Source organism: Mus caroli, chromosome 5 (genome assembly GCF_900094665.2).
Source record: "Mus caroli chromosome 5, CAROLI_EIJ_v1.1, whole genome shotgun sequence".
Taxonomy (NCBI): Eukaryota; Metazoa; Chordata; class Mammalia; order Rodentia; family Muridae; genus Mus; species Mus caroli.
In genome coordinates, this window is record NC_034574.1 from 83,725,887 (window position 1) to 83,746,040 (window position 20,154).

The window sequence follows — 20,154 nt, forward strand, 5'->3', positions numbered from 1 at the left end:
TTTGTCCTTTTGAACTTTGTCTCTACAATGTGAGCAAGAATTAGGTGGTCCTGTTTGCTGTGAAGACAGTATTTATTGAGAAGTTGTGACTGGTGGGCATGGTAGAGATGCCTACAATGCCAGCACTCACTCAGGGTCTGAGGTAAGAAGATTGAGTCTCAAGACAGCCTGTTAGATAGCCTGAGTCCCTGTCTCCAGTGAGCAAGCAAACAAAATCCCAAATCATTATTTTGTTTTATATTTGGGTGCCTTTCTTTTTCTTAATCTCAGAGGCCAGCATAAAAGTGTTTTAAAGTGGTTGGTTTCATAGAAAATTATACAGAATGAATGACATCACAAATCCCATTCATTGGCCACTGTTTAAAAAATCCTCACCACCTGTATTTCTTGTTGTCTGAATTCTACCGTTAGCCATTGATTAAACACCTAGCTTCTTCTTGTGTTTACAAAAATCTCTTATAATATTCAAATATCTATGAGAGGAGAACGCCTCTGGAGATTAAAATTTGGGTGTTTTTTAAAAGGCAGGATTAGTTTAGTCCTGGTCCCCTCCCCCCAATCTATTGATGTGGCTGCACTATGAGTAAATCTAAGGCTGAGCTGAGGGGCAGAGCACAGAATTAGTTGGTGACGTCTGCATGGGGTGGCAGTTTTGTATTTTTTTTTCTATTAGATATTTTCTTTATTTACATTTCAAATGTTATCCCCTTTCCTGGTTTCCCCTCTGAAAACCCCCTATCCCCTCCTGAATTTATGAAATCCTTAGGCTAATGGTGGAACTAGAAAATATCATCCCGAGTGAGGTAACCCAATCACAAAAGAACACACATGGTACGTACTCACTGATAAGTGGATATTAGCCCAGAAGCTCGGAATACCCAAGATATAATTCACAGACCATATGAAGCTCAAGAAGTAGGAAGACCAACGCGTGGGTGCTTTTGTCCTTCTTAGAAGGGGAAACAAAATACCCATGGGAGAAGATATTTGAGACAAAATGTGGAGCAGAAATGGAAGGAAAGGCCATCCAGAGATTGCCCCACCTGGGGGTCCATCCCATATATAGTCACCAAATTCAAACACTATTGGGGATGCCAACAAGTGCTTGCTGACAGTCTGGTATTTTTATTCAGGGCATTGGCACAAGTGTAACAGCTCATTTTCTGGCCAACTCAGGAGCTGTAGAATAAGATCTCAAGGAAATGCTGCTGAGGGTGCACCTCAGGAGACCTACCCAGCTTGGAATGATGTTGCATACCTATAATTCCAGTACTTGGGAGGCTGTGATGGATATATAGTCAGTTTACTAATGTTTCAAAAAGTTACTGTTTCAAAAGCCAAAATTGAAACCAACCAACCAGTCAAATAAATAAAAAGGAGACAATGAACATTAAGAACATTCAGAAGGCCCCAAAAGATGGTGACAACTGGTCAAAGGTCAAGGTACCTTTCCCTTGTTAACCATGGCTTTCTATTTCACACGGACATTCATATTCGGAAACTGGTGTAGCCCAGTTCTAAGTGACAACCAGTCAGGTTCTGTTTTTCTCCCTTAAGACAAGTGTGTGTGCATACACATGGACAGGTTCCTCTTCAGGAAGCCAGAGGAGGGAACCTGTGGGTAGCAGAATCAGCTAATAGACTGTACTCCTTTGAAACTCTTTTCTTTTTATTGAACATAGATTTTTTTTTCTCTCTCAGAATATATCCTGGTCATAGTTTTCCCTCACTCTACTTCTCCCTGTTTCCTCCCACCTCCTCCTCTGGAGCCACTTCCTTTCTGTCTCTCAGTTGGGGGGGGGGGGGGGGGAAGAGCTTCTAAAGGATAATAATAAAAGAAAAGAAAAGAAGATAAAAACTAACATAGGATAATAGAACAAAAGCAAAGCAAAGAAATAGTCCCCCCCCAAAAAAGGCCCCCCAAAAGACCTACTAGTTTACACACCTAGAAATTCCATTAAAACTACTAAAGTTGAAGCCATCATATATACCTAAAATACCTGTAGGGTAAAGAGAAAAACATATGCACAACTAGAATAAGAATAATACAAATTTTAAAAGATTTAAATATGATGTTATGAGATAAAAACCTTCCAGAGATGTCACTGAGTTCATTTTATGTTGGCCATAACTGGCCATGTAGTGCTGGGTTTACAGCCTACTCCTAAGAGCAGCTTGCTTTCCCAGAGAGACTGTCTCCAAGGAAACTACCTTTTCATTTAACAAAAGCCACCCTTTGGAAATGAGGGAACTGGGGGTGGGGAACGCTAAAGTCGTAACCAGCAACCTCCCGTTTCCAATGTTCTGGTGGCCAACACTTACTCTTCTCTCACGGGTTCTCACCTGCTCACTTGCATGGACACCATGCTTAAGTCCCTGAAGGAAGCCATGGAGAGCCACCTGTCTGCTACCCTCCATGATCCCAGGTACATCTTTGCTACACTGCTGGACCCTCACGACAAAGCTTCCCTGTTCACAGAGGAAGAGGCAGAGCACTACAGGCAAGACTTCATTAGGGAACTAGAAATACTGAATTCTACCTCAGGGGACACGGCCATCTTCAACGGCTGTGACTCAGGGTCTCCACTTAAAGACACTGGCACAGAGGAGAGCCTGTGGTCACTCGCACCAATAAAGAGAGATCAGAGAGAGAGAGAGAAGCTACCTGAAAACATGGTGCTTGCATATTTGGAGGAAGAGGTGCTGGAACACAGCTGTGACCCACTTACTTACTGGAAGCCTGAAGTAGTCATCTTGGCCTGGGCTGTCTACCTTAGCAGTCCGATTTCTGGGCTGTCCCCCACATACAGCCCCCTCAGAAAAGCTGTCGAGCATGTCCAGGGAGGCTGGCAGCTTTGGCCAGCTCAGGCTTATGATGGAGCATTTTGAAAAGCTCATCTTTTTAAATGTGAATCTCCCCTTAGGAGGCTTTCAGTATGGAACTCAGAGATGGAGCCACCAGACTGGAAATGTGCTTCAGTGCTATGATTGTATCAGGGCTGACTTGCCTGGCAGGGCCATGCAGGACCCCAGAGCAAGCATCTGGGGCTACCTGCCAGTTCTTACCATAATCTCCACACGGGCCTTACTCCTCCTTCAGGCCAGAAGCCCACTAGAAACAAAGTCTTGGCAATTATGGAATAGGATGATCAGGTATAAAACTATAAAGCTTTGTTTTGTTTTGTTTTGAGTGGATAGTAATCTGTTTTACTAGAATGGAAGGAATATGTAAACAATTTTATTGTGTAGGGGTTTTTTATTCAATTGTGTAAAAACCACAAATCAGGTGTTGTATTTTAATTAAATATTTCAATTGCAACAAAACAGCGTCTGTGTCTGATAAACGAAACCTGTAAATAGGAGGTAGAGGCTAAGCCATCCTGACTGAACAGTTCTTAACCACAGGCTCCAAAAGTATGTCGAAGAGAGAATGTTCTGGAAGCTGTGCACATTACAGAATCAGGCATCTGAAAACAAAACTGAACTTGGGCGTATCACGGCATGTGGGTCATGAGAAGGTTCCCACGTCAGGTGATGCATTCAGGCTTTCCACGGTCAGTTAACTCAGAGATACCTGGCTTAGCATGAGCTCCTTGAAATTGGATCCAAGTCTTAAAGTCATGCTTAGGACTTCGCCAGTGCATGGTATGACATGTTGACAACAGATGGCCTGTTGATCAAAAACCTCCATGCTACTGATTTACTTTTGTGTCTCTATACAATAAAGCTATCTCATAAGAAGTACGCACTGACCCCTCACAGTTTGACCAGATATAGCTCAGAATCTACTTTGAGGGGGTCTCCTGTTGACAGGGAAAGTGCTTGTTTATTGCAGTCATGAGAAAAGCCTTAGGCATTACATTTCTTTTCCTGTGATAGGGAAGCCCCAACCATCATTGGGATTTTATAGAATCCCAAGGATATCAACATGAAGTATCAGCTCTCAGATTCTTTACCGGACTCTAAAGTTTCTGCTTATAACGTCTAAAAGGTTTTTCATTTCCTCATTTCAAATCAATTAAATATGGGTGAAACAAATCACTCATTTGCCTCTGATATTTTAGAAAAAAAAATGTTTTGTTGAATTACTGTATGTAGGCTCGGTCTGAGTTTGTGTGGCCTATGTTTTAGTGTATTTATATAAATGATGAGCTTGGATTCTGAAATTAAACTTTTTATTTGAGATTTTCAAGGAAAAAAAACCAGAATTGGTCTTAATTAGGCAGTGGTGACATGTGTGAGTGAAGGTCACATGATGGTCCTGATTGACAACCAGCACTCAGGGATAGGTGTCCTTTGTGTTTGCTGGCATGGCTGTGCCCTCCACCTCTCCCCTCTCCAGGGTCTGGGCAATGCCAATGTTGGCATTGACACCTGAGTTCAGACCACTTGCGCAGTCAAAGGTAGTTCATGTTTGCTTTTTCTTTGCCTCTTTAGAACTTTGCACATGTAAACAAGCATTTCTATGAAACGAGTTACTGTAGACTGGCATTTACCAAACAGGTGCAACGCTTGCTAGCACGAGGCCTGTGTGTTGCAATCTCGAACATATCATAGGTCGACATGACCTGCTTTAAAATCCTGTATTCATTAACAAACATGGACATTTCTTCACCATCCTGAGTTTGTCCGGTTTCATGACAGTCCATGGGAGCCTTAAGAAAAACTAATATTCACTAGAAAAGCTAACGGTTAATGGTAATTGCTGGAAAAAGAGTATAAACGCCTTCATTCCTCTCAAACGGCGGAACTTCATCTGAAACAATGGAGGTTGTTAAAGCTCTCCCCTTCATTGTTTTCTTCAGCTACAGTAAATGTGAGTCTCTCCAAACAAGTTTACTACACGCAGGTAGGAAATGCCATCTGCTGCCTGTGTGGCCTATGTGTAAGGATTCTATGAGGAACCATGACAGTCACTAACACGTGTGTGGAGAGCCTTATCTTTCTCAGTGGTCATCGCTGTCAAAAACAGCCATTGACACTTGCTAGACACCTGTGAGTGGGATGAGCTGAGAAACAGGCCTGTACGTTGAGGCCACTCTTCTGGGACTACCCCACTTTAAGCTTCCCTTCTTTGTCCCCAGTCTAGGTGAGAGACTGCTTCATTTAAGCCAATGAATTCAAATGGAGCAAAAAATGGGAATGACTCGGGAATAATCCTAGAAGATACATTATTACCTGTTATTACAAGGCAATGTGCTTACCACTTGACACGTGTTTCCATTTAATAATCTTTTACATGTGTGCGTTCTGTACATACGCGTATGTGCATGTGTATGTATAGGTTGGAGGTTGGCATAGGGTGTCTTCCTCAGTTGCTCCTCAACCTTAGTTTTCTGAGACAGGTTCTTACTGAGCCTGGAGATTACTGATTGGCTAGAATGTCTGGCCAGTGAGCTCCAGGGATCCTCCTGCAGCAATAATGGGATAAGAGATGCAAGGTACTTGCTGGGTCTCTAAAGTAGGTTCCTGGCATCCAGACTCACAGTTTGATGATTGTACAGCGAGTGCTCTACTGACTGAGTCATTTTCCCAGCCCCTCATTCGCTCTTCGTACCCACACAAAGTGCTAAAACTTCACACGTACATGCAAATGCGTTTTATAAATAGAAGTTGAAATCTAAAGAGTTGCCTTTAAAACCTTTACTTTTGTGCAGCAATGGTAATTGCTAGTGATTGCTTACTTAAAAGAAAACTGCTTGGTTCTTTGGAAACCGTTAGTGTAAGAAGTAAGACACAGCTCCATCGAGGTGTGTGTGTGTTTGTGTGTGTGTGTGTGAGTGTGTGTGTTGTGAGAGAGAGTGTGTTTGTGTGTGTGAATGTGTGTGTCTGTGTGTGAGTGTGTGTGTGTAGTGAGTGGCTGGTGGAGATGCAATCTCCCTCACAGAGTGTGGGAGACTCGTTCTTGGCCAAATCAAGAACGGTAGACTGTTAACCTCTGGGATTTTGTTCCCTAGCCCTGACATTTACTTTGAATGTGCTAATAGCTTATAATGAAATAATCAAAGAGTTTAACCAAATCACTAACTTTAAAGAATTCAGAGTCCGCTGTGTGTCTGTGAACAGAGGGCAATCTGTGTGAACTTCAGACTCCATTCATCTTGATTTTTGAAAAAACGTTGTCCTTTATTTTTGAGATTATAATTCAATTACATCATTTCCTGTTTCCCTTACTTCCCTTCAGACTCTCCCATGTGATCCCATTCACTCGCCCTCAAATCCATGGCCTCTTTTTCTTTAATTGGTGTGTGTGTGCATGCGTACTGCTCAGCCGGCATAATGTTACTTATATGCATATGCTTTCAGGGCTGTCCAATTGGTACTGGGTAACCAGTCAGTGTTCTCTTCCCTAGCTGCTTAGTTCTTTATCTCGGGCTAAGGCCTCATGAGTCCCTTCTCCTGTTAAAATGTCTAGATGCCCTGTTGTTTCATTTGGGTTTTGATTGGCTTGGAGCTTGCCTTGTAGGGTAGATCAGATAGCTTGTGAGCCCGCTTACCTCTGCCTCATCAGCACGGGGATAACAAGCTTGCACCACCACACCCAGCTATTTTTAAAGTGTGTATGATGGTTGAACTCTAGTCTTTGTACTTAAAAGACAAGAACTTTACCGACTGAGCCATTTCCCCAGGGTCTCATTCAGAACTTTGAATTCAACCACATGCAATTTTCTTATAACCAGTGATAGAGTTCAGCGATGTTGGAATATTAAAGAAATCATTCACAGGGAACAGCTTAAACTCAGAAGAAGATATATACCGCTCAATTGTTCCTATCATTACCGCTAATGAAAATAAATCCAGAATCTGGGATTGAGTACGTGTAGGTTCTAGAAGTTAAAGGGAGCTTTCAAGCTGGAAAATTTCCCATTATACAAATGTCCTAGTCCATCTGAGCTGCTGTGCCAAAATTCTGCAAGGTGGGAGGATTATAAACATCAGAAGTTTAGTTCTCATGGCACCCGAGGCTGGAAAGTCCAAGACCAAGATGCCAGCAGATTCAGTATCTGGTAAAGGTTCTTGTATTTAGTGCATTCGTCTGGCCAATAAGTGATGAATTTTTGCTATGCTTGCATGTGTTAGGATGAATGAGCTCCCATCAGCCTCTTTCAAAAGGGCACTAATCCCATGGATGAGGGCTCCACCCTTATGACTATTACACGTTTCTACCTTGGGTTAGGATTTCAACACGTGAAAGTTAGGCACATAAAAGCATTGAAATCACAGAGCTAAACAAACCCTTTTCCCAGCCAGGCAGCATGTCAGTGGGCAGGATCACCTGGAGGAGAACTTAGGAGTCAGGTGAGTTTGTTTATCCATATTCTTTTATTTTTGTTTTTGTTTTTAATTTGGAAGGAAAATATTTGGGGGAGGACGGTGATGATGGTGGTGGTGGTGATGATACAACAAAGAAGGAAGGGGCAACATTGTTGCATGCTCAACACACACAACTTATGTTTCAGTGTCAGCATTATGGTGGCTCAGTTTCTTCAGGATGCAGCTTATGACCAAGTCCAAACCATAGCTAAAGAGCTGCTGAATCTTGCTGAAAAGTGTAAGCGTCTCAAACGTGAGTCACCCTCAGAGTGTGCTCATCAACTGGTAGGTGGATCATGTGTCTCGTGTGTTGCTTTATTTTCCTGTCTGAACTAGAGGGTAAACAAAAGATGGTTGAATAAGTAGGCAGGACATTGCAAAGCAAGAGTATACATATGAATCACATTCCAGATATAATCTTTGTAGGCTTCTAAATCTATATTTAACCAAATTCTCTCTGGGAGTCCAGGTTCTGAGGGCCAAGCACTCGAGAGAATGAATCAATGAATCACAGTTCTGAAGAGCAACGAGCTTATTTATGTTGGTCTCTCTGCCAGAGCCACCAAAATGCTGGTGTCTGGCATCTTCACACAAAGAGACTGAATTGAGATTTAAATTAATTAAAAAGAATTTCTTTAAGGATATGCAAAAGAGACATAGTTTTACAGATTCCTTTCTCTGTCACTAGAATATTAGGGGTATTATTATCGCTCGCTTCATTATAAAACTGTATATGTCTTGTGATCAGCAATTTCAGTAGAAATATTTTTAGTTTTTAAACTGTGTGTGTGTGTGTGTGTGTCAGAGGGCAACTCGTGGAAATTAATTCTCTCCTCTGACTGTGTGGGTGCCAGGGATTGAACTCAGGTTGTCAGACTTGGCCGCAAGTGCCTTCAGCCATTGGGCCATCTCATCACCCCTCCCTGGGAAGCTCTTGATTAACACTATCATTCTCTTAGAATACAGAGCTTTGGGATCAGTTATTTTCATGCTAAATAATATAACATGCACATGAGGAGTAGCTTTCCTCCTTTATTTGGGGAGTTTCCTGCTCCATCTCTTGTCTGTGTGTGTACCATGTGCTAGATTCTGAATAGGGAAGGGGTGCCATCAGTCCACATTTTAAATGAAGGTTCTGCCAGTGGCTATGTTAGTTTATAGAACAATCTCTCTTTTTTTTTTCCATTGCAGAAGATGACCTTTTTTTCTGTATTTATTCTCAAATATAAAACTCACTTGCCAGCTGAGGTTTACCAAACACCACATGTTGACTGCCACCTAAAAACATTTGAAAACATGGGAATTATTACATCTCCAGCTGTAAAGCTGACAGTGAGCACACACTGACTCAAAGTTCAATTCTTAAAATATGTTCCCATGGAAACAAAACTAAAAACGAGTAGGAAATAAACCAAATTAGCAGCTTTTTTTTTTTTTTTGATAGTTCTCGTTAGAAATATCCTGCTGCCCTGGGTATTCTGAATGATATCTAGTTATTTTTTTCAAAAGCCTTTCGATCGCTTGCGAATGAAGCAACGTCATAGGGAAGGGGAAATGGTGGATTCTCTGTGGTCGACAAGGAGGAGGTGTGAATTTAGATTTTAAGACCCAAGAGGGGCTGGCTGGAGAGGTGCCTCAGTAAAGGTGCTTGCTGCTAACCCTGACAGCCTGAGTTTGATGCCAGGAACCTGTACAGCAGAAGGAGAAAATTGTCCTTCTAAAATGGTTCTCTGCCCTCTACACGTGCTACTAGGCACACATGCTCACCATACACAATAGGGAAATAGATGCTTTCTTTTTTTTTAAAGAGTATCTAAAAGATTTGTATTTAAAATGTATGCCTGGGTGCTGACATGTAGTTCAGTCTGTGCAATACTTGTACATGTATGAAGAGCTAAGTGCAGGTTCGAGTAGCTATGTCAAGCCAGGCACACCCATGCATTTCCATAAGCAGAGACAGGTAGATAGATCCCAGAGCTTGCTAATCAGCCAGTACAATCCTAGTTGCAGGTTCAATGAAGGACCTTATCTTAGAACTAAGATGGACAGTGATTGAGAAAGATACTCAGCATGGGCCTCTGCCTGTGCACATGCGTGTGTGCTCACAATTACATGTATGCACACACATGTACACAGACTTAAAAAACAAAAATAAAATAGAAAATTAATTTAAAATGCACATGTACACATGAAAAAAATAAACATATAAAATTGAAGTCTCTCCGTCCAGATATTATTGGATCCAAAGCTCAGCATATGATGTAGCTAGTTTAACTTACCTATGGTGAGGAATGTCGTCTCCCACACTTCCCCTGTATGCCTCCCTTCCCTCCAATAGGTGGCTGCCTTCCTTACACACATTTGCAACAACCAAGGCCTGCTGAATAGTCATGTGTTCACTGACTGTTGTAAGATGAAAACTGCAGCAAGACTCAGGTGCTTCCTGTCTTACAAGAAAGACGACGCAGACAGCCATGATACACCCCTGATTCCAAGGCCTGAACTGACCTGTGAGGTGGCTGAGGAGAATAATGTGTCCCTGAAGGAGAGGTAAGCCTCTTTGCCATGGTCTTTTACAAAGAATATGTTACAATTTTTAAGACGGCCCCTTTCACATATAAAATTCTCTGAAAGCAATGTTTTCTTATATGGAATTAAAATGGAAACTTGAGCTATGATTCTTTTTTGATCCTTCTAGAAAGGATGCCAGTTGATATCCTATAGGGCCTGGAAGTGTCTGCTGTGGATGACTAAAAGGAGTAAACCCTGTAAAGGGCTTGCCTCTTTCATTAGAAAGGGCAGCAGGAAACAATATTCAGTGTTGTAGTGAGAAACAATGTTAGTGCTAAACAAATGCTGAGGTTAAAATAGCATCGTAACACCTAGGAGAATAAAAAGGAGGGCGTGTGGCTGCGTATCAAATAAGAGGACAGACAAGGCTCTGGGAAGTTGGCAAGCCACTCGAGGCAGGCTCCAGCTGATTCTCAGGAAGCCCACCTGTCCCCTGTGAGGAGCACAAGCAGGGAAGGCCCCCGTCCTCACCCCTGTGAACACCCCAGCACCATAGATAGATGCACTTTGTACGTGTTTTGTATCTAAAGCATCAGATTGTAAAAAGGTTTAAACTGGAGGCAATGGCTTCCCAGCAGGCTGCTATCTGCTTCAGGAAGGAGACCATCCCAGGCTACCCCAGGGATGACCCAAGAGAGGAGAAATGGTGGACTAAGATGTCAATCCAGATTCCAGGGCTGTCCTTTACCCGTGCTTCTTGGCTTGGTCCTCCTGTCCTGTGGAGGGATGCTTGTGTTTCTTTATCCTTACCTGCTAACGTAACCACGTCTGATGAGTTACTGTTCCAGAGCCACTATGTGACTTCTACTTTGGGAGCATAAGAATAGAGATTGCTTCAGAGCTTGGGATATGAGGGGATTCAGAAGGCGCTGTATGTATCTCTCCATGTACAACAAAGGCTCCAGTTGACTAGGCTAACCTAGGAAATCCACAAAAAACAGAGAGCACTGGGGATAGAGGCCAGTAACAGGCCCCAGTCCTAGTGAGATGCATCCATAAATAGCAGGCAGAGCTTCTGAGAGGTGTGGCATACCGTCTGTCATTTGAGCCAAGAAACAGCAATAATTGTAGATTAAACAGAGGTAAATTTTCAGGTTAAAAAAATGGACTGTGTAATCCTGGGGTAAGTGGTAGTACTATGGTATTATCAAGATTAAGTCTGGAACCCTAATTAGCATGAAGTTGCCTCTGTTGAGAGTCAGGTACTAACAGGTAGTTAGGGTTTAGAGCCAGGCAAGGACAAGAGGAACACAAGACTGTGGCTCTCATGGAATGCGGCTGTGTCCACATGACTCGAGTCAGACATGGACATGAGGACTAAAGCAGAAATCCAATTGCTAGATCTGGAGTCTGGGAGCCTGGTGGTGATCTTATCATGGATTTTACCAATGTTAGTCCAAGCCAGGGATAATTGAGGAGACTAGAAAGCGTGGAGCTGAACAACCCAAACTTGTTTAGCGCATGTTTACAGGGGCAGAAGTGACCTCAGAGGTTTCTGAAGCTTCATGAAAGAAGTGTATGGCCTCAGACACTCAGTTAGAAAAGATTAGGGGACCGAATGTCACACAAGTTCCAAAATGTCTGGGATTAAGGACAAACTATGAGTATAGCTACTCATGTATTAAAGTGCTATGCGTGCTGTTGTTTACTAAAGGTTTCAGGCAACCCCCAAGCATTCTCACAGCAGAGGAGGCCCACAGTCAGTATACTGAAAGGCACTGTCAGGGACTTGGGTGGACGTCGTGCTCCCCATCTGAGCTGTACACCCCGAGGAAGTGCCTGCTCTTGGAGGCCTGCTTGTCAGGACTTTAGCAGAGGCCTTCTTGTTCCCAGTCTCATTAGCTCTTCATCCTTGTTCCAGGGTCCGTGAATCAGTAGCTTTTCCCTAGGGCTCCCTCCGGAAGGGGAAGATTTAATAATATCTATGCTAATTCCCTTTTGAATAAAAAGTTACCATGTGCAAACGTGTGTGTGTGTGTGTGTGTGTGAAAGGATAACTTTGTGGGACCATTTCTCTCCTCTTCCCTTGACATGTGAATCAGCTATCAAACTGGTCACCAGCTAGCAAGGCAAGCTTTACCACTGAGCCACCTTGTTAACCTCTAGGTTGATTTCTCTGACCCTCAACTGGCCTGATTAGAAGACCTGGCATTCTTCTGTTAGCTTTTCTTTTCATCACCCTAGTAAATAGTTAACTACAGTGCAACTGTGACTTTTATCTTGGCTTCCAGCCATACTTGACTACTTTGACATCTGGCAGCCTAGTTTTTTTTTTTTTTTTTTTTTTTCCAGCTCAGTTCAAATACTGACAATTCTTATCTAATGACTAAGTGGATCTCAGATGCCTCTCTCTGCCTTGGGTTACAGCATCAGGAACTTGTGTTTATAAAAGAAAGAGGACTGAGAGTTTTGAAAAGAAATAAATGGTCAAGCCTAGAAGCAAGGCGTAGCATGCCCATTCATCTTTTATTGATCAAAGCTGCTAACTTCACTACACAGGCTGGGAAAATAGCATCCCTAAATACACAGGAAAAGGACATGAACACACAAGTTTTGGCCTACAGTGTCTACTTGTGCTGAGTGTTATACTCATCCTGTACATGAGTCCATTTTTGAACGTGTTCCACAGGCACATATGAGGAAACATAATTTCAGAGAATTTAGTAACGAGCAAACATACTGAATGGCAGGACTCAGGGCAATGGTATTGACTGTGATAGCCTAGAAAGAACTTCTGGATGACCTGGAGAGACTTCTGACCACCATCAATACTTGTAAAGTCCATTCCTGGCCCACATGAACAATCCTGCATAACAATCCTGCATATTAATGCAACTTAGACTATTGAACTTCCTACCTGCCTGTCTCTCTAAGGAAGTGGAGAGATGTAATTTCTCATTATGTTCAACCCACCTGATGCAGTCACTTCATTTGTACCTGGAGAGTGACTCTGGTGATTTGTTCATAGTGAACATTTGATGATTTTTAGGCCAAGTTCTACCAAATCTCAATCACTGGGATTTCTAGAAGTTTCAGACAGATACAGAATGAACAAATGCTGGGCATTTGAAAGGACATTGTCAGATGGGCCTCAACGGCAGAGCTCACAACTTTACAATTGTCAAATTACAGGTTCAGCTATGAAATATCTAGAAGACACCCATTCTTATATGGACCCACTATCTTGACCATGTCTGCTTGCTATGAGACAGCTGTTCAGTCATGTTGTCAAGAAGAGAATAAAACAGAGTGCCTGCGGACAAAGGTATTGTGTATGTAGTGCGGTTGTTAGGGCTTTGCGATGGAAATTGTGGATTGTAGAGAAACAGCATGACATGACCCCACATCATGCCAGAGATGCAGAATCTCAAGCTCTTCTCTGGACCTAGTAAATAGCGTCTGTTTTAGAAAAGAAAGCTATGTAGTCAGTCTTGCAATGTGAGAAGCAGGACAGTTTTGAAAATAAACATTTAAGCATTCCAGGCACTGTTGCTAGGTAACCAAACAACCCAAAATTCAGAGATGTAAAGCAATGATAATTATTTTATTACCATTACTGTCTGTGAATCAGGAACTCAGGAAGTAACGCACCTGGGGCTTTCTGGGTCATAAACTTTCATGTAATTGTAATTAGAAAACATCTGGATCTGGGATTCAGGAGGAGCTGGGGTCCTGGGCATTCATACACCATCTCTTCTCTTAGTGTACAATCTCAAGTATGTGTATGCAGTATTCTTGCCTGGCCTACTTTGGGCTGTTTCACAGCATGGTGGCCAGAGGGCAACTGGATTGCTTACGTGTAGCCAAAAGCTTCTGGAAGGAATCTTGTAGTAGACAAGGATGAGGCTGTGTTGCCATTTGTAATCTAGCCTCTTAAGTCGTCTCTACCAGGTTCTCCTGTTTAAAATACCGCAAGACTTCACCAGTTGGAGAGAGCCTGTATGTAGACTTTACTTCTCACTGGGATAACAATGATCAATTCCTTTTCAGAAAAACACGGGATAGATGTTTTAGTCTTTTGATCATCATTGGATAGATAGATGCAAACCAGTGGTTCATTTTAAGATAAAAGCATTTGTGTGTGTGTGTGTACAAATAGGCCTTTGTATTTGTGTGTGTTGTGCTCATTAAAGGTTCTGAACAGAGAAATTCTAAACACTAACAGCCATGTTTGAGGTGCCACCAAACAGATTTTCTACATGCCATGCTGAAAACTAATGGTAATTTGATAATCATTATGGTGAAAAACTCAAGGCTAAGTATGACTGGTTTTGTCTTGATGTCATTATTGTTCTGAGTAAGAAACCACCTCATTTCCTCTGAAATTCATATAACTTTATCTCTTTCTCCTACCTAGTTCTTCCTTGTGTATTTAAAAAAAAAAGGGGGGGGGTGGTATCTGAAGATATTCTGCCACAGGCTAAGAACTCCATGATTGCATTATTTTTCATTAAAGTTATTTGTTTATATTTCTGACATCCCCATTATTATCCTGGGGGATTCTGGTTCCTTTGGAAGCCGATTCTCAGTTCCTAAGCGGGTGGTCGTTTTTCTTTCCTCTTGGTTTTAATTAAAGCCTGAAAGGCAATGGTTACACACTGATGCCCTGCCTCATTGTCTAGCATTTCAAAATAAAATACAAATAAGTTTGCCCATTTTCATGAGGGTCTCTGAGGCTTCATCATGCTCGGATCACAGGCACAATTAACATGCGATATAATTGATTATGTAACTTTCTCCAAGGACAGAACAAGAGCCCCTTAGAACAAGACGAGGCAGCAACACGGTGAGCATCACGGCGGGAAGGCCTCTTGCCTGGCTCCCTGTGTCTGCTTATGTTTAACACGACAGCTGCACACTTAGGAAAATTCCTCAGTGAAGAAACCGAACGTGAAGAAAACATGGTGGCTTGTGCACCATCCTTTTAAGTGGAAATCTAGGGTTAAAGGAAACACACATGTGGAGGTTAAGAAGTTAACAGGCATTGCAGAGTCGAACCATCTCTTTCAGCTGAGCGGCTGGAGACACGCCCAGGATAAAATGGTTAATGACCTGGATAAAAGAAAGCACAGCTGTAGGGCAGTTTTGAGTCTCTTTGGCTGCTCTCTAGAAATTACTTTGTTTATGAAGCTTTGAGACAAATGATCTTTGGGGAGCGTGAGGTGCTATTTTTGCAAAAGCCTTGTCAGTTGAAGACTTTTAAATGGTGAGGACACATTGATGATTTTTAATCTTCTATCTTTTCCCAATGATATTGTTAACGTTATCTGTTACTAACACATTTCTTTAATGAGTTGTTTTTCCATTTGCAGCTAGAACCCATCAGAAAATACATTAGAGGAATATCTGCAAGACATCATCACTTATGTGAAATTGGCACCAAATTCAATGAGAAAGTAGCAAGTGCAGTGTAAGTTTCCCGCATGGATCTGTGTGCTCTGCTGCTGCTAGGTCATCTGTTTTGGCTAAACTACTTTGAAAAGTCATTTGGACACTGTCAATATAAGCCTGGAGCCCTTCTGCCGTAGTTTGGGTTTCCATTGCTGTGAAGAAACACCACAACCTAGGCAACTCTTATAAAGGCTGGGCATGGCAGCATATTGGCTATAATGCCATCATTTAAGATGTATAGACAGGAGAATCAGGAGTTCAAGGTCATCCTAGGCTACACAGTTTGTTCAAAGCTAGCTTGGGTTATGGGGGTGTGATGATGATGATGATGCAGAGATTAGCTGAATTTCCCTTTATGATAAAGAACAGAGAAATAAATATCCTCCTTTCTCTTGGAACTAAGGAATGGAGGAGGCCTTAAGGCAGCCTCTCCACTTTGAATTCATGTATTTTTTCTTATCCCCATCATCCCCAGTGAGTGACAGCACTGGAGTTCCTGAAGGGCAGGGATATTTTGTTTCCAGAGAAACTCCAGAGACTTGACAATGGGCACTAAAGAGTCCTGTGACTCATTCATTTTTCTTGGTGATGAGACTGCACATATTTCTAAGGCTACCAAGGTGTACATTTCAATGTCTCAGCTACTTTAAATAATGAAGATGACCAGATTTCCCATTATTGAGATTTGATCTTTGGGTGGGTCTGCACACCATCACCAAAGCAGTTGAAAACACTTCCTAATACTTGCTAATGCATTTAGATACTTTTGGTTCCTTGAAGTAGAAATTCAAACTATGGAAGAAAGGGAGAAAGGAAATGTTCTAATTATATTATAATTTCAAAAAGAAAATAATTACTAAAAACAGAATGCTATGCTTATTCTAAAAAAATATATAATGTTTTGACGTACTTGATTTTCTTTACAGAGAGTTGATTCTACTCACCAAAAAGCAACCTCAAGCTAATTTTCCTGAAATCGCCAAATTGACCATGGATGTTAAAAATCTGCATGAGACCTGTTGTGAGGGGAACACATTAGCGTGTGCTCTGGGCAGGGTAAGACAGCTCTTCTTTCTTCATAATTAATTTTTTAAATTAATTAAGTCTGTTCTTTGACAATTTCATACCCATACAACACATACTGATTGCTACCATCCTCTCACATATTAACCTTTAAAAGGACTAGAATTCCTAAGCAACGATACACTTGCAAATAACGAAACTAGAGAAGTAATGATTGCTTCTGGCTTCTTTCTGTCAGTAGATAGACAACAAAATCTCAGGAAGCCCTCCCTCCACACATAAACAGCACCTATGCCCAACCAGCAGCGCAGGACTGCCAGGGGCTGGGCTGTAGCAGGCATGGATTGTCTTGTTGTCACAAACAAGCTTAAAGTAACTGCAAATTGTTCTGGATTTCCAGGTTGTAGTGGAAATAGGTGAGTGGCTTGCCAAAGCCCATGCTTTTATGTCTGAGGGGCTCCTATTCTGCTTTAGGGAGCCTTTGCTCTTCCATCCTCACTTAGAATGAATTGGAACATTGATATGCACAGTACAATATGGGATGCATGGTCTCCTTATCTTTGTATGATCCTTTGATTTCTATCTTGCCTCTGCCACCAATGGATCTTTATTGTATTTTTTTTAAAGATTTATTTATTTTATGTATGTGAGTACACTGTAGCTCTCTTCAGACATACCAGAAGAGGGCATCAGACTCCATAACAGATGGTTGTGAGCCTGGGAATTGAACTCAGGACCTCTGGAAGAGCAGTCAGTGCTCTTAGCTGCTGAGCCATCTCTCCAGCCCCCCACCCATGGATCTTATAAATGAAAGTACTTGTCACACATGTATAAGGATGGCTATTTTGATCTGCAGAGCTCATGAGATGCTGGATGTGGTGGTACACATCTGTAATCCTAGTGTGGCCACAGTGTAAAGGGGACCCCAGAGGCAGGAGACTGCCCAAAAGCTCTCAGGTCAGTTAGTCCGGCTAATATGGTGGCAAGCAACCAGAGAACCTGCTCCAAAGAAGATGGAAGGCTAGGACCGAAAGTCATGGTTGACCTCTGATCTGTGCACCTGTGCACTGTGGCACTCATGCATCTGCACTCACACATTCACACACACACACACACACACACACACACACACACACACACACACACACACACACACCAAAAAGACATAGTGAAAAAATAATTTATACATTTTAAACACCTTTGTGAATCTCATTTTGGTGTATTTTGGGACTTGTGATGTTTATGTGTTTATACTAAAATTTTCTTATTTAGGCTATAACTGTTTTAATACACACACACACACACACACACACATATATATACATGTATGTATATCTGAATACATATAGTTTGGGTATTTGTTTATCTTAATTTCTAAAATGAATTTTATTTTTCCCTTTAAAATGTCTAACATTTAAAAAATAGATTTATTTTTATATTATATGTGTATGCGTGTTTTTCCTGTATGTGTCTGTGTCTCATGTATGTATGGCACCCAAGAGGGCCAGAGGAGGGTCGGATCCCCTGGGACTGGAGTTACAGATGATTGTTAGCTGCCAAGTGGGTACTGAGAATCGAATCCTTGGCCTCTAGAGGAGAAGCCAGTACTCTTAAACATCTCTCCAGCCCCTTTGACATTTCCAGATAGGACTGAGGCTATGTGTTATTTGAGGTATTTGAGCTTGTTCATTAAACCTCAGGTTGAGGTGGGGACAGAAAATACAGAATACTTTTCCATTCCACATCTGCCAGTCTTAATGTTTTTCCAGCAAATCCTCATGACTCGTGGAGTCTGTAGTTCTAAACTCATCTGCTTTTCCAGATGAGAAACCAACATTCGCAGCACTCCCAGTGTTGTGCCCAGGCTAACACGTGCTCAGAGCAGCCAAAAATTTGAACTGCTCGATGCATGTACTTTGAGCCCCGAGAGGTCCAACAAGACTCTGTTCTGGATTCTTTTCAGCTCTCACACTGTAAACAAATCAAATGTTCTTTTTCTTACTTAGTGGCAACCTTTTTGTTGGCAATTCTGATGCTCAAGGTTGTTCCAGATGCAGCGATGCAATGCTGCCTTAAGTACAAGATGCATATCATCTTATATGGAAAATGTGCAGATTAGGTAGAGAGTTTCTGCCCTACACCGTGTTGTCTTGCTATTGGCTATGAGTCCAACATTGAGAAAGCAACAGCCCCTCACCCAGGACATGTTCTAAGCAAGGCTTTGTCTCGGTTGGTTGGTTAGTTGATTGGTTAATGGTGTGGCCAGAGGCTAAGGGGAGCCCTGAATTTTTCCTGGAGCGTCATTGATTCAGTATGCACCAATTCAGTGTTTAGACTGGGGATCGGTTGTTTACTTTGTCTGTGTGTTTAATGGGACTCTTGTTTAGAAGATCTCGCTTGTTAGCATGTTTTCATTAAGGGAGATAGAGCCATAGATGATACTCTTGCTTGAAATAAAAACACCATCAATTATGTAATTGTATGTCCTTTTTCTTATGTGTTTGATCTTCCTTTTAGTTAATTGGCTCTGAGAAAAAGCGATGGTTTAATTTCTTGGTCTTCTTCAAAACAAATTCTTGGACTGACTCACTGGGTTCATGCTTTGAATTATATTGATTCACTTCTTAGCTTTGTCTGCTGCTTCTACTGCAGACGTTTTGGTTGTAGGCTTGGTGGTGTTCCCAGTCTGTTAGAAATAACAGTGTTAATAACTATTCAATCTGAAAAACATGTTACTCTTTTTTTCTCCTTTCTGGTGCAGGGGAATTGAACTTAGGGCCTTTTATACCCTAAGCTGGCGCTACACCACCCATCAAAACTTCCAAAGCCAATCTCTTCTTTCATATACTGTCTTCCACCGTTCCTGTCATCTCAATCCATTTCTCTCCTGAGTAGACTGTTTCTCCTACCACTCTGAGGAAGGAGCTTCGTACTGCACCCAGCAGTGCTTGCTGCGTGCCTCCAAGCTTTGCCTACTGCTCCCAGCCCTTATCTCATCCTATCACACCGTCTTGATTCACAGCTACTTACAGACCAAAAGGAATGGGTTTACTCCCAACATTAATCTTTGACATTGTTATAATTTAATAGTCTTGGTCAAGCACTAGAACTCAGTAAGGTCCTCTCAGCTTCTCTCTGACTCAGCAGCCCTGTAGGGACAATAATCTAAGACGGTGTGGTCATTACTTACAGGACTAACTTTTTAAATGCTAGTGCCCAGACCTGAGTCTGACTATCTCAAGACACCGAGAGCAACTACTGAACTCTTGACAAAGAATACATTCATTTCCCACTGTCTTAGCAAGGAACATTTTGGTCACTCATTTTGCAGACTAGAAAGTTGAGGCACAAGGATGTAAGAAAGTTCCCCAAATGACAGTCTGGAGGTGGCAATCAAGGACAGTACTTAGCTAGGGGGAAAAGTATCCTCTACCCCTACCTCTACCCCCACCCCCCACCCCACTTCCTGCTCCCACCCTCTACCCCTATCTGCATCCCAACCCTATCCCATCCCCACCCCTACTCCTACCCTTACCCAAAAGCATCAGGCCTCCACAACATGACCCTCTCTCAGACATTTCCACAGTACCACCTCTCACACTTTCATATTGTACAGACTTTTCCTTAGCGTGCTCTGTTCATTAGATGAAGTCCAGATGAAGGAAGACTTCCTATTTGTCTTTAAGAATGTGTTTCTTTTATGACAATCTCAATGTTTTGGTCTCTAATATATGCTCTCCTATCACACTCAACCCAGTAACTTTTTTTTTTAATTTTTAATATTTTTACTACATATTTTCCTCAGTTACATTTCCAATGCTATCCCAAAAGTCCCCCATAGCGCCCCCCACTTCC

General features: G+C 42.0%; 1 protein-coding gene across 8 annotated transcripts in view; it reads left to right on the forward strand.

The window, feature by feature from the left end:
• LOC110294754 (alpha-fetoprotein-like) overlaps positions 1–20,154 on the forward strand; it is a 44,671-nt gene that overhangs the window by 2,074 nt on the left and 22,443 nt on the right. For 2 of the 8 annotated variants that reach the window (XM_021163190.2, XM_029477065.1), the window contains exons 1-7: positions 4,176–4,849; positions 7,248–7,299; positions 7,461–7,599; positions 9,653–9,864; positions 13,018–13,150; positions 15,198–15,295; positions 16,203–16,332. In XM_021163190.2, the coding sequence (XP_021018849.1) occupies positions 4,765–4,849; positions 7,248–7,299; positions 7,461–7,599; positions 9,653–9,864; positions 13,018–13,150; positions 15,198–15,295; positions 16,203–16,332 (849 nt within the window). In that variant the 5' untranslated portion in view covers positions 4,176–4,764. Of the gene's footprint in view, positions 1–4,175; positions 4,850–7,247; positions 7,300–7,460; positions 7,600–9,652; positions 9,865–13,017; positions 13,151–15,197; positions 15,296–16,202; positions 16,333–20,154 lie in introns of those variants that run through there. The other 6 variants (XM_029477063.1, XM_021163191.2, XM_021163192.2 and 3 more) reach the window with 6 other exon arrangements.